Below are 24,398 nucleotides of genomic sequence, written 5' to 3'. Positions count from 1 at the left end.
TGTTAACGGACGTACAAAAGAAAAATCGAGTTGACATTTCAAGAGCCAATCTCGCTAAGTTCCAGGCTGACCAAGAAATTTTTTGTCTCGATTTGTGACCATGGACGAAACATGGAATCTTCATTTTGATCCTGAGACCAAACAACAATCGATGACTTGGAAATAGCCATCCTCACCGACGTCGAAGAAGTTCAAAGTCTCGAGCTCGGCGGGCAAGGTTATGGCGTCCGTTTTCTGCTGATGCTGCCCTCAGCATTCCCTAATCATAATGGTTGATTACCTGGAAAAGGGAGCTACTATAACGGGCTCCTACTACGCTGATCAAATAACATGACTGCGAGAAGCCATAAAGGAAAAAAGATGGGGCAAACTCCGAGCCAAAGTCCTGTTTCATCAGGACAACGCTCCTGCACACAAAGCCGAACTTGCGATGGCTGCCATTCGAGAAGCAGGCTTTGGACTGGTCAAACACCCTATTTTCCAGATTCAGCCCCCAGCGACTTTTATTTGTTTCCTTAGCTCAAGGAACACCTCAGGGGAAAGAAAATTGAGGGAAGCGAGATGATGGCTGCTGTAGAGACATTTTCGATAGCCAACATGATAAAGGTTGTTTTTTAAAGGGTATTTTAGGTTTAGAGAAACGTTAGACTAAATTAAATTTAAACTATAATCGTTGTTTTATTATATTCATTATCATTACTAATTTTTGATCGTCCCACGTAGAACATGGTAGAGCTAAGTTAGAATTGAGTCAATCTTAAGCGAACCATCGAAATAAACATCTCTTAAAAATCAGTTTTGTCTATTTAAAAAGGACCTTTCGGTCCGTCAGTGTTTGAATACCTATGCTATTTAAGGTACTGGAAAATATGTTACAACTCCAATGCCTTCACTGTATTCAGATTCGTCAAATTCACAGAGTCAAGGACCGGCTTCAAATTTTCAGATCCGCGATTATGATTATTCAGTTACGTTTGTTTCAGATTACGTTTAGACAGAATGATGGCGAAATAATAACTTGGCATGATATGTAATGCAATAAAACGGTATAGTATTTATTATTTTCTTATCTTAATATTATCATTCAACACGCTTATCAACACCTTACAAGCCTCAGGTACAATCCGAGCAATAAGCTCTTTTGAAACTTTAAATAAGTACGAGTAAATAGCCGCAGGGAGGCGAACCACTTCAGTTCAGTTTGAACCACCTTCTAGGAGACTTCGAAGTGAAAATTAGTGATACAAATGAAACATACGACTTGGCTACGACCTAGGACATCGTTAGTGCTTAGTGTTTGGACCTAGTGCTTTGTGTCGGACCTAGTGCTTGTTGTTATTAAACTATTCAAAAGAGTCAGCAGGTCTTTCTATCCAAATCCTTCGAACCATAACACGTGACAACTGGTATCAGAAGTGGGATTTGGAGATGCCATTGACTCCGAGAGAGGACTTCAAGCGTCAGGACAAGGGCACAACGAGCTGCGGAGTCCACACCCACTGGGGAACAAGCCCCGCCCACTCAGCCATCCGCCTGCCACGCTCACCAGCGGCACCGTAGCTTCTACAGCTCTTCAAGTGGCTCTTTAATTAGGAAGTTTAATTGAATTAATGGAGCTGCAAAGGGCTGAAATTCCAGCAATGAAGGATTAAGGCAATAGGACGGACTATTGTGACCATGTCTTCAACAACACAAAATGTATCCGAGCAAACGCTCGCCCCACCCTCAACAGCTAATGAAGGAAAACCCAAGAAGCAACGCGGACGCGGCGCAAAACAGCGCGCCAGCGACAAGTTTCAGCAGCAAGGGACCCACAAGGTGGTTGCCGCAGCCCGCGAAGCAGCGCAGCAGCGCCTGGGCGTCTTCAACTTAGATGCGGAACAGCTAGAACGCAGCATCGCACAAAAAGACCTCCAAGAAAAAGCGGTTTGGGCTATAAATGATGTTAGTGACACGGTGATTAAGCTTCGAAAAGATGTCGACGTAGTGAAAGAACGAGTTAGGATTGGATGTTGAAAATGTGAAAACCGGTTTCACTGAACTACAGAAGAACGTAGTGCCCCTTGAAACCACGCTTATCGTCAGAAATTCCAGATTGTTGCTACTGCCAACGGATGGACGGAAGAACAATGCGTGACTGCTCTCACTGTTGCACTCAGAGGGCAAGCTTTGTCTGTCCTGGAAGCACTGTCACATACAGGAAATGGGTTCCAAGTCCTGATGGATGCAATCCAGGTACGGGGAGCGACACCTGGAGAGCACGTGTTCCGTGCCCAACTGCGTGACAAAATCCAACGCTCAGGAGGACTACAACAATGGGCGTTGGAAATTGAAAAACTCGTCAGGAAGGCAAATCCAGGAGCCGAAACCAAGATGGCAGATACGAATATTGTTCAAGCATTTGTCGACGGAATCAAAGACCTGGAGGTCAGAGCTGCAGTGAGGGTTCGACACCAAACCTCGCTAAAGGAAGCATTGGCGCATGCTTTGGAGGTCGAGTCTGTTCGCCATAACACCATAAAATTTCAGCCATTTTGGACGCGCAGTTTTTAATTGACAGTCGCTTGAGTCCATGTGAGTATTTTTGTTAAAATGGAAAATATAGAGTATCGAGCGTTACGTCCACAGGTTTATAACAAACAACAGGAAGAGATAAGGAAGTAATAGGAACGATAAGGCTACACGCATCATAAGAATTAGTATTCTGTTCGCGGGATAACATTGACAGTCCTTTGTCAATGGATCACCCACATCTTAAGTGAAGCTAGTATACAGGGTGTCCTTTAAACCCGTTGGACTTCTTTTACTAGGGTGCTATAAAAGAAAAAGTTTATAGAAAACCCATCAGGGACTTGGCTGACTTGAGGGCAAGGATCACAGAGGCCGCGGAATCAATTAATAATAGAAGATTTGCTCGTCATATCTCCCGCTCATTTTTAAAACGATGTAGGGCGTGTATTTATGTTGGTGGTAGACATTTCGAGAATTTTATTTCAATAGCTGAAGGCAGAAATTGCGGAAAAAAGGCCATATTAAGCGAGAGACAGCACATAGAATCTTGGGCCGAGAACTGTGCAGTGCAGAGCAGTCCAAGGACGACGGTTCTATTGAGCGCTTGGCCTTGGACTTTACGCGACTTCGTAGAATCCGCGTAGGCGCTTCAGTTTCGGTGCTTTCTTCAAAAGCCATTCGAAGCCATTAGAAAGGGAAATACGATCTGAACGTATAGTGAATTGAATTTGGCAGCTGCACCTTGCAAATCAACGCATTAATAGCTAAGAAAGCAACGAACACTTCTGAAAATATAATTTGTGTCGGTACAACCAACGAGTGAAATTCACGCACGCATTTATTGCTCGCTGCGCGCGTGCGTCCGTGAGTCATAGTCGCCAGTTAACACGAACGTTGCTGTAGACGCGAAGAGAGTGTACAGCATAATAAATAAATAAAAAATAAAAAATGTCTCAAAAGGGACCAGCCACTAAAACATCGTCCCTCCGAGGCACTACTAAGGGTAGGGCAAAAAAGGCCCCATCACCGCTACAAATACTACAAGCAACCCTAACCCCAGAGCCCCTTGACTGGGGTTCCCCTCCCTCCGACCCAAGGACGGACGACGAATGGTCAGACATAGACAGCATAAACAGTGGCAGAGACAGCTTTCTTCCACCATCGGGCAAACGAACGGGGGTGAGGATGGATCTAGCTACGCAGCGAGCCAACGAGCTTCTTCAGGCCGGTAAATCGGCCCTAGAAACTGCTGGAAACATGAAGAAAGAATATAAATCTGAGACCCAAGAGTGCCTTCAATCAGTATATGAAATAGTTCTTTTTCTCTCAGACTCAAGAGCTAGACACAGAGTCGCCCTGGAACAAGAAAAGGTCAGAGCCGCAAGGGAACTTCTACGATGCGAAAGAGCCCACGATCGTCAGATATCAGAGCTGCAGGAGTCGTTTGCCATTAAATTAAAAGAGGCCCGCGATAGCGCCAATAACACCCTCCAAATCGTAGAGGGTATTCGTAGTTGGCTGAACTACGAACTAGATACACCTCTAAAGACAATCTCCGTATGTACCTGAGACCGCCGGAATAGCGTCGGCTGGTGAGGGTAGTAGTGCTAGTCAACAAGAAAACTTGACAGACAGGATTGTTGGAGCTTTACAGGCGCTATCTAAAGTAAGGTGTCAAAATTACTATATTTCTTCTCTTGAGCCAAGTATGCATGATTTTGACGTACGGAGTGCGGAAGTTGTCGTGCTAAAGACATAAATGGTTGGGCAGATGGGAAATGCCTCGGGCGAGTAGGCGTAGTTTAGGCCAGTAGATGCTGAATGAACACAACTTTTTAACCAAGTCACTAAGCAATTTGGGGACTGTTCAGATCGTTTGAATAAATTTTTAAGTTTTTAATCAGCTATAAGCGCCATAACAACAAATTGATTGACAACTGTCAGTTACCTGCCAGATGTCAGACGTCACTGCAAAAAAGTGGAAATTATTTTTTCCAACGCAAGTCTTACAGCCATCACAAATACAGAAACCTACTAAAACCGTTCCACTTGGTTTCTTGTGATGGACACATTATCGAAGTTAACGGACCATATTCTGCCACCACGTCTGACGCAGATATAATGAATGACATGCTTAACCCTTAATTTGATAATGTATGCGCCAACATACATCAACTTTAAAAATGTTTTGTATTAGAAAATACATAAATAACGTAAAATTATATTTTTATCACCTTACAACTTAAACTTTTAGTAGAAAATAGAAAACAGGCATCTGGTATCACTAGTTTTGACATTAGTTGACGAAAATGGCGTACCGGCGGCCGTCAGCTGTTCTCTCCAAGGTATTTATATAATTTTATTGATTATTACCCAGTTTGGGAAAAGTTTCACGACTGAATCCTATGCTTGATATCATGATTATATAATTTGTCTAATAAGTTTGCAGTTCTAACTTCTTACATTGGTGTTATTTTGGATATTAACATGATGTATGCCGTGACATTGCCAAGTTTGTAAAAAAATACCCCTATTTTATTTGTATGTCAGGGCATATATTGCCAATTTTAGGGTTTTGCTTTGCTTTCTTTGTATATTAGCATTTTTTTCTTTATCTGCAGCAAAAGCTTGAAACTCGTGGTGGTAGAATTTTAGCGCTTGTCCCTGCTCAAAATACACCCTCTGATGATAGTGAACATTCTGATATTGAAGACGGAATACGTGTGCACACACCGCTTTTCATATCCAGCTCCTCTGCAAACTCAATTGATAGCTGTTTAGAAAGACTTAATCTTTTAGACGATAAAGATCCCCCCAGCGAAAAAGTTCGCCTTACACCAAATTTCCAAAATGTTTATTCAAGCCCATCTCTAGAACCGAATTGTAGTCAAGTACCAGTACTGAGTGATATACCCTCATTTCCCGAACCGCCTGCAACCCCTGCTACTTCTGCAACTGCGACACTAATTGCACCTAATGCACCCCCTGGTTTTGTAACACCTAGCATGTCGACGAATGCCTCCTCCACATCACGTATTTCCAGAAAAACAAGATCACAACGTCCCACTGTTCATGTTACTAAACGACCTAGACGAATGCAAAAGTTTACTCTTAGTTATAATTGGAAAAAAGCTGTGTTTCGACATGCGGCTTCTATAGAAGATGAATCGGAACCTGTCGGGAGCGACACAGTCCTGACTCCCCTGGAGTATTTCTAAGTTTTTTCCCCAGACATTTTGACAGATATTGTCGAACAAACAAATACGTATGCAATATCTCAAACTGGACGTACTCTGGGTTTGACTGAAGATGAATTACGGGATTTTTTAGCGATTCATATCATTATGGGTGTTGTAAGCATGCCGTCTTATACTGATTATTGGAGTTTGCGATATAGATAAAAACCTGTGGCTGATTTGATGCCACTAAAACGTTATCAACAAATACGTCGTTTTTTACATTTTGTTGACAACAACGTACAAGATTCTGACAGATACTATAAAGTTAGGCCGTTAGTGCAAAAAATAAGAGACAATTGTTTAGCTCAAGAAAATGAAAGGAGATTCAGCATCGATGAGATGATGATCCCATACAAAGGGACAAAAGCAGGGAAGCGGCGTCAATATATGAAGGACAAACCTAATAAATGGGGTTTCAAAATTTACGTCCGCGCTGGAGTTTCAGGGATGCTTTATGATTTCGTATTATATGGAGGAGAGGACACATTCCGATTCCATTCATTTACAGAAAAGGAAGCATCAATCGGATTTGGAGCGCAAGTCGTGATTGCTTTGTGCAATAGTATTAAATCTAAACCAGCCTTTATTTTTTGTGATAACTTTTTTAGCTGCCCAGAATTGTTCTACATACTGAGAGAAGATTATGGGATCTTTGGACTAGGAACCATCAGGAATAATAGGTTGAGAGTGCGGAAGCAATTTTGACCTCAGAGAAACAAATGAAAAAGAAACATCGGGGTAGTCATGCTCAAGTCTCCTGCGACAAAAACCGCTTGGTCGCAGTACAGTGGAATGACAACAAAGCAGTGACCTTGATAAGTTCCTATGTCGGCGTTGAACCAGTAGCTACAATAAAAAGATACTGCAAGGACTCCAAAACGAAGGTTGACGTTGAATGTCCGCAAATTGTAAAGGAATACAACAAGCATATGGGAGGGGTTGACTTGGCCGATATGCTTATCTCCTTATATAGAACACCTTTCAACACAAGGAGATGGTATATCGGAATATTTGCCCAACTTCTTGACATCTGTATCAATAACGCATGGCTCCTTCACAGAAGAGATTCCAAGACAAAGTCAACTGCTTTGAAGGACTTTAGAATCGAATTGTACGAAGGTCTAAAAAAACACCAGCGTTCTGAGGGTAGTAACAAAGGCACCAAAAAAAGAGTACCACAAGCCAGTCCAGTTGAAACGTCACGATTTGACAACGTTGGTCATTTTATGACAATGACCACACAAGGAAGATGCCGATTGTGTTCAAAACTTACAGTCGTACAATGTATGAAGTGCCAAGTCCGCCTTTGTTTCGTAACTGGCAAAAATTCCCGTAATTGTCAACTAGATTACCATGTGCCTACGTAATTTCTATGTATTAAAAATAAATAATAAATATAACAGTTGTTTTTTTTACATACATAGTCAGTACTTGCAGTAATTGGCAAACAACACATTTACGATTTGTGTTCTTGAGTAGTTGGCGGTGTATGTTGTAGCATACATGAGTTTTCAGGAAAACTAAGCTTTTCAGATTTTTTTTTCTCAGACTCAAGAGCTAGACACAGAGTCGCCCTGGAACAAGAAAAGGTCAGAGCCGCAAGGGAACTTCTACGATGCGAAAGAGCCCACGATCGTCAGATATCAGAGCTGCAGGAGTCGTTTGCCATTAAATTAAAAGAGGCCCGCGATAGCGCCAATAACACCCTCCAAATCGTAGAGGGTATTCGTAGTTGGCTGAACTACGAACTAGATACACCTCTAAAGACAATCTCCGTATGTACCTGAGACCGCCGGAATAGCGTCGGCTGGTGAGGGTAGTAGTGCTAGTCAACAAGAAAACTTGACAGACAGGATTGTTGGAGCTTTACAGGCGCTATCTAAAGTAAGGTGTCAAAATTACTATATTTCTTCTCTTGAGCCAAGTATGCATGATTTTGACGTACGGAGTGCGGAAGTTGTCGTGCTAAAGACATAAATGGTTGGGCAGATGGGAAATGCCTCGGGCGAGTAGGCGTAGTTTAGGCCAGTAGATGCTGAATGAACACAACTTTTTAACCAAGTCACTAAGCAATTTGGGGACTGTTCAGATCGTTTGAATAAATTTTTAAGTTTTTAATCAGCTATAAGCGCCATAACAACAAATTGATTGACAACTGTCAGTTACCTGCCAGATGTCAGACGTCACTGCAAAAAAGTGGAAATTATTTTTTCCAACGCAAGTCTTACAGCCATCACAAATACAGAAACCTACTAAAACCGTTCCACTTGGTTTCTTGTGATGGACACATTATCGAAGTTAACGGACCATATTCTGCCACCACGTCTGACGCAGATATAATGAATGACATGCTTAACCCTTAATTTGATAATGTATGCGCCAACATACATCAACTTTAAAAATGTTTTGTATTAGAAAATACATAAATAACGTAAAATTATATTTTTATCACCTTACAACTTAAACTTTTAGTAGAAAATAGAAAACAGGCATCTGGTATCACTAGTTTTGACATTAGTTGACGAAAATGGCGTACCGGCGGCCGTCAGCTGTTCTCTCCAAGGTATTTATATAATTTTATTGATTATTACCCAGTTTGGGAAAAGAGTCACGACTGAATCCTATGCTTGATATCATGATTATATAATTTGTCTAATAAGTTTGCAGTTCTAACTTCTTACATTGGTGTTATTTTGGATATTAACATGATGTATGCTGTGACATACATTGCCAAGTTTGTAAAAAAATACCCCTATTTAATTTGTATGTCAGGGCATATATTGCCAATTTTAGGGTTTTGCTTTGCTTAGTTTGTATATTAGCATTTTTTTCTTTGTCTGCAGCAAAAGCTTGAAACTCGTGGTGGTAGAATTTTAGCGCTTGTCCCTGCTCAAAATGCACCCTCTGATGATAGTGAACATTCTGATATTGAAGACGGAATACGTGTGCACACACCGCTTTTCATATCCAGCTCCTCTGCAAACTCAATTGATAGCTCTTTAGAAAGACTTAATCTTTTAGACGATGAAGATCCCACCAGCGAAAATGTTCGCCTTACACCAATTTTCCAAAATGTTTATTCAAGCCCATCTCTAGAACCGAATTGTAGTCAAGTACCAGTACTGATAGATATTCCCTCATTTCCCGCAACGCCTGCAACCCCTGCTATTCCTGCAACTGCGACACTAATTGCACCTAATGCACCCCCTGGTTTTGTAACACCTAGCATGTCGACGAATGCCTCCTCCACATCACGTATTTCCAGAAAAACAAGATCACAACGTCCCACTGTTCATGTTGCTAAACGACCTAGACGAATGCAAAAGTTTACTCTTAGTTATAATTGGAAAAAAGCTGTGTTTCGACATGCGGCTTCTATAGAAGAGGAATCGGAACCTGTCGGGAGCGACACAGTCCTGACTCCCCTGGAGTATTTCTACAAGTTTTTTTCCCCAGACATTTTGACAGATATTGTCGAACAAATAAATACGTATGCAATATCTCAAACTGGACGTACTCTGGGTTTAACTGAAGATGAATTACGTGATTTTTTAGCGATTCATATCATTATGGGTGTTGTAAGCATGCCGTCTTATACTGATTATTGGAGTTTGCGATATAGATACAAACCTGTGGCTGATTTGATGCCACTATTTTGCTTCGCAAATATAACAATATGGCACAAACGTCTGCATACACCAGTCACTATGGATATCAGTCTGGATACCAAAGCTACGACACAACTACTGCTCGTACAAGTACTGAAAGTAGCGTGTCGCAACTAATAAATAGCTACCCCTCGCCGCCAACGCCTGCTGGTGCCAATGTCAATACTGCAGGTAGTTCATTGCAACATAATGATAATGAAAATGAATATAATTACAGTAATGATAATTCTACACAAGATTCTATTATCACAAACATATATTCGCCGTAAAGTAAAAAGTAAGAAATTACAAACCTGTTTATGATTAATATAGAATTATTAATAAGTATTTTTTAGTTGTGATTAAAAATGTGCAAAATCTATTATAAGATAATTAACATAATATTTGGTTTTTCTTACCTTAAAGTTATTGTTAGTCGTTCTTCAGCTGATATACATTGTCTCATCACTGTATTTTTGCGTGTCAACTCTGGTTTTACAATGGAAAGCAATTCACAAAACGTCGAATAAGACATTCTATAACAACTTCTGAATTTGAGATCATAGTTTTTTAGTATTTTAAACGTTGTTACATGATGTCCACAGAGTAATCTTTCTTTATTAAATGGGTGCATCCAATATTGACGCTGCTTTCGTTGCCTACGCTTCGGCTGCTTACGTAAAAGCAGCACTAAAGACAACGTGACTAATGTTGCTTCAACGGAGTCCATCTTGCAACTGTAGCTATCGCAGGTATTTTTGTGCCGTTACTGAATCGCGTTTGCATCGCGACAGAAGCGCGAAAGTATCGCGTTTGTATCGCGACTGAATCTGGGCCCGTGGGCGAGGGCACACAGCTAGCGACTGCTTCGCTACTGTATCGATGTGGACGCGCGACACCATCGCGACAGCATCGCTACAAAAAGTCGCCGTGGGCGAGGGGCCTAAAACGTTATCAACAAATACGTCATTTTTTACATTTTGTTGACAACAACGTACAAGATTCTGACAGATACTATGAAGTTAGGCCGTTAGTGCAAAAAATAAGAGACAATTGTTTAGCTCAAGAAAATGAAAGGAGATTCAGCATCGATGAAATGATGATCCCATACAAAGGGACAAAAGCAGGGAAGCGGCGACAATATATGAAGGACAAACCTATCACAGGTACACAAAAGTATCATTGCGTTATACCAAATACAGATGGATCACTCACAATGAAATTGATTTCTTGCTCAAATAAAACTTATTCTTGTAAAATATTCAAACGCCAGAAAAAAAAACTTTAAAAATTAAATAAAATTTACCCTAGAAATTGAACCAAGTTATGGCTATTCAAAAAAAATACCCGAAATTTTGGAAAATTCATATCTCTCGATTGGCTGAATGAAAACATTTGAAAAAATTCATAGAAACCTTTTTCGAAGGGTATAAAAAGATGCCCTAATTTCAGCGAAATCAGAGATGCAAATCCAATCGGTCGGATGAGTTGGCATGGAATGCCCCATATGGCCACTTTGCCCGCCATTTATCTTTGTGACTTATTATCTATAAATATCTTTTATTTGTTTTAGATGGTGAATAAATATAAAATAAAAACTAAGCAAGGGACGTGGGATGAAAATGCTATGCAAACGGCTATTAATTTGTGTAAAGCTGGAGAATCAGTAAAAAGTATGGTTTGGCTTCTGCTACCTTGTATAGACATGTAAAAACGGGCATTGCTTCAAAACATGGCCGATTCCGTCCTGTTTTCACTGAAGATCAGGAAATAGAGTTAGTGACCAGACCTTTTGCAGAAACTTCTCCAACTCCTTCGCCTTCACTTCTTCAAGAACAGATTCCATTAATGTATTGATGTTCAGGATGTACACCTGAACCAGACCTGGATGCTCTCGAATTGTCTCCGCTTTTGGGCCAGATATAGCTGCTCAGAGGTGACACTGTGGTCCCAGAGACTGAAGTAAATATGCGACAAAGCCGTGACATGCCTGATCCGAAACCGGGATGCTCAGCCACACCCTTGGTGCAACACCTCCTGCCAAACCAATGACTACGCGTAAACGCAAATTACAAAAATCGGAAACATTAACCAGTACTCCGATCGAGAAAGATCAAAAGCAGAAATATGAGAAAAATAAAATTAAAAATGTTAATTAAAGACTGAAGGATAAGTCCAAAAATGATCCTAAGACAAATACAAAATAAACTGCTAAAAAGGTTAAACAGCTAAATAAAATAAAAGAATTTAAGGATATTTTATGGTTATTTGCGGTGAAATATATATATGTCGGAGGAAGTCATTGAAGGAGTTGCTTGTTGATTGTACCTTTTGTAAACCTTAATTGAATTTAATACGAATTTTTACATTGTTATAATTCCTAAAACATATTTCTGAAAACAAATTTGTAATTATAAGAGAAACTAAAGAATGTAGGAAGTTGTTAGGTAGCCGTAGTCAAATGAATTACTTTATACGCATAATGTGCAATGTTTAATGTTTATTGAAATTTAAAAGCTTTTCTAATCAGCATCAGCTTCTAATTTTAATTCGATTTTACTTTATTAGTTACGTTTTTTCTTAGACTAAATAACAATATGATTGAGGTGAGGGAACGTCATATTTCTTTAAGTATGTAAGCTAGTATTAGTTTAAGTCACATTAAATCAGAGATTTATCCAAAGCAGACGTGTTCGTTATTTCGCTCCTACCCGCACTCCACACCTCATGGCGACTCTGCCAGGATGTGACGTGGACGAGTGTCGAATAGCCGATATGAACGCACGGTGCACATTCCTGTGTGCCTCGGTGTCACTTATATGAAGTTATAACGATTTAATAAAAATTAAATTACTGAAGCATACAAACATGGGTAAAAGTTTCTCAAAGGAAGAAGATAGAGGTGATAATCACTCAGAACGCAGCAGGATCTACGAGTAACAACGCGAGTACGTCAGAAATAGAAAAACACATAATTACCAATAATATATTATTAACAGTGGCCCTGGTAATTTTCCTTGCGGGTGCAATATACTTGGGTTGCAAGTGTTGGAGAAGAAGCGAGCGTAACTGGATGGAAGGTCGCATGCAGGCCGAGTACTTTCGAAGAATGCGGCAACGACTTTTCGGTCGATTTGATTCAACCGATCGTGGAGATGCAGCCTAACCAACGTGCAGAAGAAAAGAAAAAGTGTAGTGACGTAAAAGTGTATACTGGCGAAAGTATATACTGAGAGAAAACTACAGATTTTGGAATGGGCACCATCAGATACGATACCTACATACACGATTCATGTTCAGTGAACAAATGCTGACAAAATATATTGCAGGCCCATCTAAAAGTATTTCGGCAGGGCCTACATGGATCATATATGCTGGTGAAGAAAATTGTTTTGTCCAAAACTGTTGTTTGGTGTATAGGTCGAAGAGTACATCTGTTTACTACCACCGTGATATGAATAAAAAAAAACTTTACAAACCCATACGGAGAAGTTGATTCCCAACCTTAAACACCTCTAATTGTCATGGACAACGCCAAGTACCATTCTATAAAAAACAAACCGTCTACACAAGTCGACCGTATTGCTGTTATAAAATGGCTTCAATCAAACAATATCCCTTACGACGATAATTAGTGTAAATGTCAATAACTGGAAGCAGTGACTAATCATAAATCTGAACCTAAATATCAGATAGATGAGATTTTAAAATAACACGGATGTTGCGAACCTCTTTGCTATTTTGATAGCCGAAGTAGTTTTTTTATTATTGACATTACATTTTTGACGTTGACTGTCTATTACCCATTTTCTTTCGATTTGCTTGATTTTGTTATTTATTAAAATATTATCATTCTTGATCCTGTATCGTCATTTTGATTTGTTCATTTCAACGGTCACGAAGTCTTAAGGCTCCCACCATATGTATGTTAAACCCCATAGAATTAATCTGGGGGAAAATGAAACAAAAAGTTGCTGGTAAAAACGTCAATAGACCTGCAAATGATATAAAATCATTAACAGAAGAAGCTTTCTCTCAAATATTGATCGATGAATGGTAAATATCTTGTGAATATGTAATAAAAATTTAAAATCAATTCATAGAACAAGATCGATTAATTGAGATGCTGGTCAAGGTTGTAGGAGTGCACTGGATGCGGGCGGCTCAGGACCGGTCATTGTGGCAATCGATGGGGGAGGCCTACGTCCAGCAGTGGACAAATTCAGGATAACAATGAATGATGAGATGCAGGAGGAAAGGTTAATCATAAATACTGCGTCTTCCTCGTCTTACTCTTCCGATGAAAACTTTTTAATGGATGTGCAGTATTTGGAACCATTTTCAAGTTCTGATAGTCTATAATTAATTAACTCATGAACAGAGTTATAAGAGTTTTCATCTAAATTACAAACCACACATTCACCATAGTAAAATTTTGAAAAATCCTTGATCATTGGATAAATTTTTAAACCTAGACCTCCCCAAAAATCTGCACAAATTAGGAAGCTCCTTGTGCTGTAACAATAGAGGAATGGCAACTTCAAAATATACTCTGGAATGGAAAATAACTCAAGACATGCTAGTTTCTCACAAAAGCTATTCCAAGATACCAATAGTAAATATTATTTTTCAATAATTACTATACTTCAGTTTATTTTATATACACTTATGTCTTTCCTTTACAAACAAGATTTCAATCACTCGGAACAGTCAACAAAGACAAACTAGGCAAAGATTTGAAAATGCCATCGCTGAATGACTTGGGTACCAAAACAGAATGAGGCCATTCAGAAGAATGGGTAGAATTTAGATGGCTTAGGATTTTTGCCCTCATGTTTTTATGACAACAGCACATTAACAAGGTTAGACGGTATTACAAGAAACAAAAATACATTAGATTGTCCTAAAACAGTAAAAATCTGTAATTAGCATGTACAAGGAATGGATTTTTTGGACTCCTTTCTTGGGAAATACAGAATAAAAACCTTCTGTGACAAAGATAGTTGAATTTATTGACAAAAAAACTGTATTTTTGTACTCAAAACACTGACAAAATCTCATATGGTTTAAGGGTAATTGGGTATATGTTTTTTTTGTAGTAAAAGGTAATGAGCAAACAGCCACATATATAGCTAAAATAGCAATGACTGTAGACATCTGCAAAACAGTTGCAGATGCAATGCCCACCTTTAATGGACAGAAGGAATGTACAGAAATAAGACATGTCCCCTTACAATTTGTCCACTCAACCACCAAAATAAATTTCCCTTTTAATTACATAGCCTTGACCAAGATAGACAATTCCCATAATAACGGCATATGAAGAGGTTTTCAACCAAAGTTTGAACAATCAAGTTTTTGGGGACGTAATTTCCCAAGGAAATGTAAGGAGCCATTTTGCGGATGACAATACAAACGACGCCTTTATATCACAATTGTAAAAACACATTGCGAAATACGAATTTCTCATTGAATGAATTATTCTAGAACACCTACAAAAAAGGGTATTATAACTTGGTGTCGCAAAAAACAACGATCACAAAATTACACAAATGAAACCTCGATCAATATGAAATGTGACTATCAAAGATGCAGAGTAAAGATTCCATAAAGAAAGAAACGTATAGTGGTAAAGAGTAAATATTGTTGTTTTCTGCTATTATTTTAATTTTTTATTCTTGTTTGAAATGAAAGTAATAATATAATAAATTTCCCCATAGTATTTAATACCTTAATAAAACATATTTTTATGAAAAACATAAATCCAATATTTTTTTTCTTTAAATGTGTTAAATTAACTAAACTCTATGCCTCTATGCTTTATGACAATTTTGACGTTTTCATTCGATCAAGCGATTTTTTGCACTTTATCAATTTAAATATAAAATAAAATGTTAACAAATTCTCAATCACACATATTAAACCAAATCTAGTAAAATTCTTTCACGTAAAAAGTATTTTAATTTATTTATAGGCATAACAATGGAAGACGTAACTGAAGATAAGAGTCATATACATCAAGCAAGAGTGATTTGTATTTGTTGCTTGTCTACAACCGTGCCTTTAATAAAGCTTTTAAATTGTAAACACTTATTATCCTTTGCAAAAATCATAGACAACAAGGTAAATATTTAACAAACTTAAAAAGTAATATAAAGTAAACTTGAGTAGATATTTAACAGTGGTAGACGCCGCAACAACATAAGTTGCACAAATTGGCCGACTCGCCCGGTGAAATACCACGACCACACAAGACAGGCGTCAAGTGGAAGCAATTCCGTGTCGTCTGATGAATATAGAGGCCCTTAATCCTCTTTTCCTTTCAACCCTTTTCATATAGGAAATGGGAAGTGGATTTGATGGAGGAATTAAGTTTGGATCTGCAATTGTAGACGTCAGTAGACATCAGTTTCTTCATATATTAAAAAATAGCTTTTACCCGCGACTCTGTCCGCGCGGAATAAAAAAAATGCACACAAAATAAAAAAGTTCCTATGTCCGTCCTAGTTCTAAGCTACCTCCCCATCAATTTTCAGCTAAATCAGTTTAATCGATCTTGAGTTATAAATAGTGTAACTAACACCACTTTCTTTTATATATTTAGATGTTTCCCTTCACAGTAAGAACCTATATAAATGTACATATGAAAATTAATAAAATATTGAATGTTAATTTAGTAAAATACAGTTTCAGGTGGAATTTAAGGATGCATATGCTTGTTATCTTTGTCATAATTTGATAAAAAAAATAGACAAGTTTAAACAGCAAGTTGAAGAATCTATTTCTAATTTGTATGAAGTGGTGAGTTGTTTATTAAAATAGTTTTTGTACAGTTAGCGTTGCCAGGCGTCCGGATAAAGCTATATAGGTAGGCTTTTTGATTGCATGTCTGGCCAAAATAAACAGTTTTCCGGCTTTTTACATTTCCCAAACAAGAGTGTACCTATTAATACTGAGACAAAATCCTAAATAATACAGGGTGTCCGATCTTTCTACCCAAATGTCCGAACAAACTGGCTGGTCTGTCCGGCTAGTAGGTTTGGCGACCTGGCAACCCTATATACAGTTTTATATATTGACTAGCTTTTTCCCAAGACCCTGTCTGTGCGGTATTAAAAAACGATATAAGTAGTCTATGTGTTTTCCATACTATGTTCTACAACTGTACTAAATTTCATCAAAATCTATTGAACTGTACCGGAGACATCTTCAAACAAACATCCATCTAAACATTCGCATTTATACTATTAGTAAGATTGTCATCTGACAGTTTATTACTTCACTAGATACATTGTTTAACAAAATTACAAACAACTTATGAAATTTTTCAATTATCTATTGAAAAACAAACAAACAGATTAATTTATTAATAAATGGCTCAACTCACGTGTGATCGTCCGGTGACGGCACCAACTAGTTTCGGACCCAGTGCGAGATGCGACGCGACCGCGAAGTCCTCAGAATAAACACTCGCCCTGAAGATAGACCCCCGATGGGTCCGAAACTAGTTGGTGCCGTCACCGGACGATCACAAGTGAGTTTAGTCACCGGACGATCACAAGTGAGTTTAGAGTTTCTTAATTAATTAATTATTATGTCTTACGTAAGTTTAAACAATTTAATCAAACAGATGTATTTTTAATGTTTCAGCATAAAAAATTAATAATAGAACCGAAAAAATTACAGATAACAGATATAGAAATTAACTCGGCTATAAATAATGAACCTTTAAAAAATGAATTCAATCAAATTGTAAATATAAAAACGGAGATAACAGAAATAAAATACGAAGAAGATTTAACAGATTACGATATACCTTTAAAGGTAAAAAAGGTTAAAAGTAAAGAAAAAAAAGTTAAAGGTACAAAAAGAGGTCCTAATTATGAAGGTAAATTAAAAATCGTGCTATTAACTTATGAAGAAATGATGGAAGAAAGAAAAAAGGAATCCGCAAAGATATCTTATATCAATTTACCTTTTAAATGTGAAGATTGCGTAATTGGATTTGATCATGAAGTGACATTAAAAATGCATATAATACAACGACATAGCAATGTAAGTTTATTCTAGTATCTATATATATAGTCAGAAAGTCGTGTTAGTTACACTATTTATAACTCAAGAACGGCTGAATCGATTTGACTGAAAATTGGTGGGCAGGTAGCTTAGAACCAGGAAACGGACATAGGATCATTTTTACCCCGTTTTCTATTTTTTATTCCGCGCGGACGGAGTCGCGGGTAAAAGCTAGTTACTACTAGGTATTCGACAAAAAAAATAGTATTCGATAAAAAAAAAAAACTAGTATTCGCCAAAAAAAATAATATTCGACAAAAAAAACTAGTATTCGACAAAAAAACTAGTATTCGACAAAAAAAAAAAATATTCGACAAAAAAAATGATATTCGACAAAAAAAAACTAGTATTTGCCAAAAAAATACTAATATTCAACAAAAAAACCTAATATTCATTATTAATTAAGAACTGTCTGACTTGGATAAGTAAGTGTTCAATTGGATAGTTTTCTCGCTAATAGAAGGTTCTCTCATCAGAGTTTCTCGCTTATGAAACTATGTCAGGACATGATAATGACTCGCTTTTAGAGTTCTCGCTTATCCAGGTTTAACTGTCTTACATTTTATTTAATTTTTCACTGACAAGTGTGTATTTTTCATGCATATGTTTTATATAAACACTAGCTTTTACCCGCGACTCCGTCCGCGCGGAATAAAAAAATAGAAAACTGTTGAGTTTTTGGAACGAAGTACCTTATCGCGCGTTGTGAAAGGGGGCTAGACGGAAAAAATTCTTACGAAAAGTTGTCACGACACTTTTTGCTATATCACCATGGCAACGACGTGACAATATATAACGAAAATTCATAGAAATAAAATGTACTTCTTGTGAAGACTTAAGTTTTTTATTCATAGAATAAACATTGGTTCCTTCACTAATTAATTGAAAGGAACTTCGTTCCATCCGGGTGTCCCAACACACCTCTCAAGTTATTTTTTATTCCACTTGTTTGTTATTTGTTACAGAAAGAAAAAGGTTACATATGTGATATATGTAATTCAGTTCTAAGTACAGAAGCATCGCTCAAGGAACATAAGAAAAGACATATACGACGGTAAATATATATTTTATTATTTTAAAAGATGACAAAGCGACTCATAGATAACCTTAATTTTCAATTATTTGCCTCTAATCAACGGAGGGGACTCACAAGATATTTTCCCTTCCTATGAGTTAAGGGTGGGAAGGGAAATAGGATTATAATTCCTCCGGCACACACTGATCATACTGAACACGGAATTGCTTCCATTTGAAGCATTTATATTAATTAATTAAGAAACGGCTTAACTCACGTTTTGATCGTCCGGTGACGGCACCGACTAGTTTCAGACCCATCGGGGGTCCATCTTCAGGGCGAGTGTTTAATCCGAGGACTTCGCGGTCGCGTCGCGTCTCGCATTTATATTTTTACACATTTAATCTATATCTTATATGTGTAATGTGTAATTCACTACAGTACACAATAAGTCAGATCTTACTTGCATATATATTACTAGCTGTCGCACGCGACTCTCCGCATTTAAAAAAAACTTGATTAGTAGACGATGTGTTCTTCCAGACTATGTTCTACATCTCTGACAAATTTCATCTAGATCTGTTGAGTTTTTCTGAAGATACTGTCCAATTAATATCCATCCATCCAAATATTCGGATATACAATTAAAAAAATAATCTTACTTAATATTATAAATGCGAATGTTTAGATGTATGGATGTTTGTTTAAAGATATCTCCGGAACGTCTCAACAGATCTTGATGAAATTTATCACAGATGTAGAACATAGTCTGGGAGACCACATAGACTACTAATCAAGTTTTTTTTTAATGCGAACAGAGTCGCGTTCGACAGCTAGTAATATATATGCAAGTAAGATCTGACTTATTGTGTACTGCAGTAAATTACACACATTAGAATTACACATTACACATATAAGATATAGATTAAATGTGTAAAAATATAAATGCTTCAATCGGAAGATCAATTCCGTGTTCAGTCTTATTAAGTTTTTCTTTTAATTCCGCACGAAAGGAGTCGCCGGTGAAAGCTAGTTGTATATATCTATGTGTATTAGGGTGGCCCAAAAAAATAAAATTTTTGTTTTTTTCGATTCTCGTGTGAAAATATGAGAGTTTACTATGTTTTAAGAACCTCCACCAAATTTGACGTCAAATTTTCAGAATCTTTATATTATTTTACACTTAAAAAGATGACATGACGAGAAAAAAAAATTAAAACAGAAAAAATCTGATTTTCGGCAATTTTGGAATTTTTCAAAAATTCTGAGCGACCTTTTAAGAATTTTTTTTAACCTGTCCTTTGGTGGAGGGTCTTAAAACATAGTAAACTCACATATTTTCACACGAGAATCGAAAAAAACAAAAATTTTTATTTTTTTGGGCCACCCTGTAATGTGTATATTTCAGTTATGAATGTTTGGAATGTGGTTTACGTAAAGCTGATCTACATTATGTTATAAAACATTATAAAGAAGAACACGGCTCCATACATACAATGCATACATGTGTCGATTGTGGATTTACAACTGAGTAAGTATTTAAATTAAATAATTTATAACAATTAATTAATTATCTATATCTATATATATAAAAGAAAGTCGTGTTAGTTAAAATTGGTGGGCAGGTAGCTTAGAACCAGGAAACGGACGTAGGATAATTTTTACCCCGTTTTCTATTTTTTATTCCGCGCGGACGGAGTCGCGGTTAAAAGCTAGTTTTTAATTAAAAGAACTAAAAATTACTAAAAAAAATGATAATCTTCTTGTCAAGACGATTCAAATGAGTCCGAACTCTATTAGATTGTATTTAATTGTGAAGTTCCTATGACCACCTTCCAGTTCCATCATCAGATCAGCGACATTTCATCATTATATTGTACTGTCATCAGATTTATTAAATGTATGCAGAATTTCAACTCAATCAGTTAATGGAAAGTGGATATAATTTAATTTGCAATATTTGACAACATCGGGACATGTGTAATTTATACCAAATCCAGATTTTGTTTGTATCAATTCAGTCTTTTTGGATTTTAGTAATAACATACATGCATCCAAAATTTTACATTAATAATATTATACTGAGGGTCTCAGAGTCTACACTAAGTTGGAGATGACTATGTCATAGTCAACCACAGTCAAGTGCGAGTTGACTTCACACATATCATTGAATTTCTTCTCAGATATTTACATCACGATGTTTTCCTTCATCTTAAAAATGTCAGATAAATGTATATATGTAAATATAAAAACACATTGGTATATTTGAACCCAGGACTTTCAGATTGTAACCCCTAAGCTTTAACATTCTGAATAGTCAATTAGTAATTGGAACGAAGTTCCTTATCGCGCGTTGTGAAAGGGGGCTAGACGGAAAAAAATCTTAGGAAAAGTTGTCACGACACTTTTTGCTATAGTAACCATGGCAACGACGTGACAATATATAACGAAAATTCATAGAAATAAAATGTACTTCTTGTGAAGACTTAAGTTTTTTATTCATAGAATAAACATTGGTTCCTTCACTAATTAATAGAAAGGAACTTCGTTCCATCCGGGTGTCCCAACACACCTCTCAAGTTTTTTTTTTTTTATTTCAGATCTAACCGTACATATAGATATCATAGAGAAAAACATCGTAGTAAAAAGAAATGTAGACAGTGCGGTAATACTTTTGCCAATCCTAGTGCTCTGCGGACTCATGTATTGTTAGTATAAAATAAAACTTACAGTAACTGTTATTTATTTTATACATTTATTTACTAAAAAAAAACTTAATTATTAGTCTATATGTTCTTCCAGATTATGTTCTACATCTGTAACAAATTTCATCAAGATCTGTTGAGTTGTTCCGGAGATATCTTCAACAAATATACATCTAAACGTTCACATTTATAATATTAGATATTTTTATTACATGTGTAATCTATTTATTACATCTTACATTTACATTTTATTTCTTATGTGTATTTTATTACATGTATTGTGTATTATTATTTATTTTTTAATTTTTACCATAATTTTATTTATTACTCAATTCCTTACACTTAAAATGTATTTTTTACACTCATAATCTATTTTAGTAATATTACAATTGCGAATGTATGGATGGTTGGATGTTTGTTTTGAAGTTATCTCGGGAATATCTCAACAGATCTTGATGAAATTTGTCACAGATGTAGAACATAGTCTGGAAGAATATGACACTACTTATTACGTATTTTTTTAAATTCCGTGTTCTCTACACATTTAATCTACATCTGTGTGTAATGTGTAATTCTAATATGTGTAATATTTACAGCACAGTTCACAGTAAATCAGGTCGTACATACATATGTCCTGTTTGCGGTAAAACTTATCGCGCTAAGTCAAGTCTTGTCGCACATCAGACGTTACACGCGACAGGTCCGAGTCCTGACAGCTTCTGTGTCAGCTGTAAGATACATTTCAGGAATGCTGTCGCTTTGAAACATCATCTGAAGACGCATTCGAAACATGTACGAGACTCTGATAAGAAGTGAGATTATTTATTTATTTTTGTGTTTTATTTCTGACTTTTATGGGTTTTATATATTTTTACTGGCTTTTATGTGTTTTATATACAGTCAAAATCTGTTATAACGACATCGAAGGGACTACTCATATTGAGTCGTAAAAACCGATAGTTGTAACAACCGGTGACAGGTATTAATAGGAAAGATATGTATATAACATTCAGCCAGGACCTTTGATTTTGGTCAATTTAACCGGTATGTTGTTCTAAACGATGTCGCCATAAACGGTTTTGACTGTATATTGTTTACTGTCTTTTATGTGTTTTATATATTTTTATACATTTTTAAGTATATTTTATATTTTTTTTGACTTTCAAGTGTTACTGAGTTGTGTATTTTTACTGACTTATATTGAATGTCTCATTTTTTATAGGTTTACTTGTGAAGAATGTGGTTTGAAGTTTTTACTTAAACGATTATTAGAAGAACACATTGATTGGGAACATTTGAAGAGAGAAAAGTATGTCTGTGAAGAATGTACTAAGGTAAGTGTTTGTAAGAAATACTTGTTATAACAACGAAGGGTTTGATATTCAGTCGTTATATACGATTATTTTTGTAACTGAACTTGTAATGTTTATAAAGCGATGGTCGTTATAACCGATATGGCATTTAAAATGACATGTTTGTCTGTTCATGGGTTTCTCAGATCAAAATCTCCGTTTAAAAGATAAATATTGTTGTCTCTCTTTTGTCAAAGATAATTACAAAGATGACGCGATTTTTTTTATAGATTTGGTTCTATTGGAATTTAGCGTCAATCTATTTAACATAGATGGCGCTGTAACTAATTTTTATTATTGTAACTGCAACTTTATTAATATAGATGGCGCTATATTTAATTTTTAAACACTTATTGAAATTCAACGTATCTTTCCTTCAGGTATTTAAAAACAAATCAGCTCTAAAAAGACACAAAAGCTACGTTCATGATAAGAAAAGGCCACCAAAGAATAAAATATGTGATCATTGCGGACAAGGATTTACTGTGAGTATATCTATATATATAGTCAGAAAGTTGTGTTAGTTACACTATTTATAACTCAAGAACGGCTGAATCGATTTGACTGAAAATTGGTGGGCAGGTAGCTTAGAACCAGGAAACGGACATAGGATCATTTTTACCCCGTTTTCTATTTATTTATTTTTTTGTTCCGCGCGGACGGAGTCGCGGGAAAAAGCTAGTTTTATATACAGAAAAACTTGTTTAAGTTAGAAACCTTTATAAGCGAGAAACTATTGTTTACTCCAAGAGCGAGAAATTCCGCGTACAGTCTGATGAGTGTGGCACCGGAGGACTAATTTTAGTCCTCTTTCCCTTCCCACCCTTTTCTTATTAAGAAAGGGTGGGAAGGGGAAGTGGATTTGGAAGAGGGGACGCATAGGAAGGAGAAATATCCTCTTTCTTTCCGTCTCCTTCTCCGTTGATTAAAGGTAGGCAACACATCTGCATTTGCGGATGTCTATGGGCAACGGTCGCTTCGCTATTTTGGCGAATCCAGGTGGCCGTTTGCTTGTTTGCCACCTTATGATATAAAAAAAAAAAATCAATTCGTATTCATTTTCTGAGTGTCATAATGTCACAGTGAGTCGGGATTTTTTTTTAATAATAAATCTTTCTTCAACAGACTCTACAAATCTTACGTACTCATGTACGTACTCACACCGGAGAGCGACCATTACAATGTACCAAATGTCCTGCGACATTCGCCCACAATGGCGCACTCTACACGCATAATAAACTGCTACATACTAATAAATAATGCCCCTCCCCCAAAAGTTATTGAGTTTGTGCCCCCAATGTGGGGTCACTACCTTATTTGGAAATTATTGTTAAGTTTTTGACCCTCAGTGCGGAAGTTACTTATAATTTTTGTAATTTTATGACTAAAGTAACTGTCAACTTATATTCGAGTTCGTGCCCCCACTATGATAGTAAATTTGAGTTTTGTGCCCCAAGTGTGGGGTCATCGTAATTTCTTTCTAGTTTTTAGTCTCCACTGTGGGGAGTTTATTTTGAGTTTTACCACTTAGTATAGTTATGGGGTCACTGTTAATTTATATTGAGTTTTATGCCCCCACTGTGGGGTCACTGACAATTTTATTTATAGTTATGTATATAAGATGAAATAAAAGACATTATTAATAATGATTGTTTTTATTTAATTATTTAAAAATATACATTTTATTATTTTATTATACATTTGATATACACCAAAAACCACAAACCGTTTCATCCCCAAAAAAACCATCCCCCCATTATTTGTTCAAATTATAAATGTACCTAATTTTTAATAAATATCGGTTTGTTCATTTCATATAAATACATACTTTTATTTGACATAATTAAAATCTT

General features: G+C 36.6%; 1 protein-coding gene across 1 annotated transcript; it reads left to right on the top strand.

The window, feature by feature from the left end:
• The first annotated feature begins 15,255 nt into the window (after window positions 1–15,255).
• LOC106720550 (zinc finger protein 729) lies at window positions 15,256–24,173 on the top strand. The gene is made up of 10 exons (XM_045685273.1): window positions 15,256–15,520; window positions 16,085–16,198; window positions 17,048–17,452; window positions 18,439–18,527; window positions 19,897–20,019; window positions 21,089–21,196; window positions 21,790–22,005; window positions 22,416–22,527; window positions 22,926–23,030; window positions 23,671–24,173. The coding sequence occupies exons 1-10, from the start codon at window positions 15,380–15,382 to the stop codon at window positions 23,803–23,805; spliced, it is 1,548 nt and encodes a 515-aa protein (XP_045541229.1). The 5' UTR covers window positions 15,256–15,379; the 3' UTR covers window positions 23,806–24,173.
• Window positions 24,174–24,398: the final 225 nt, after the last annotated feature.

This window comes from Papilio machaon, chromosome 29 (genome assembly GCF_912999745.1).
Source record: "Papilio machaon chromosome 29, ilPapMach1.1, whole genome shotgun sequence".
NCBI lineage: Eukaryota > Metazoa > Arthropoda > Insecta > Lepidoptera > Papilionidae > Papilio > Papilio machaon.
This window is presented reverse-complemented; position numbering and strand designations above follow the sequence as displayed.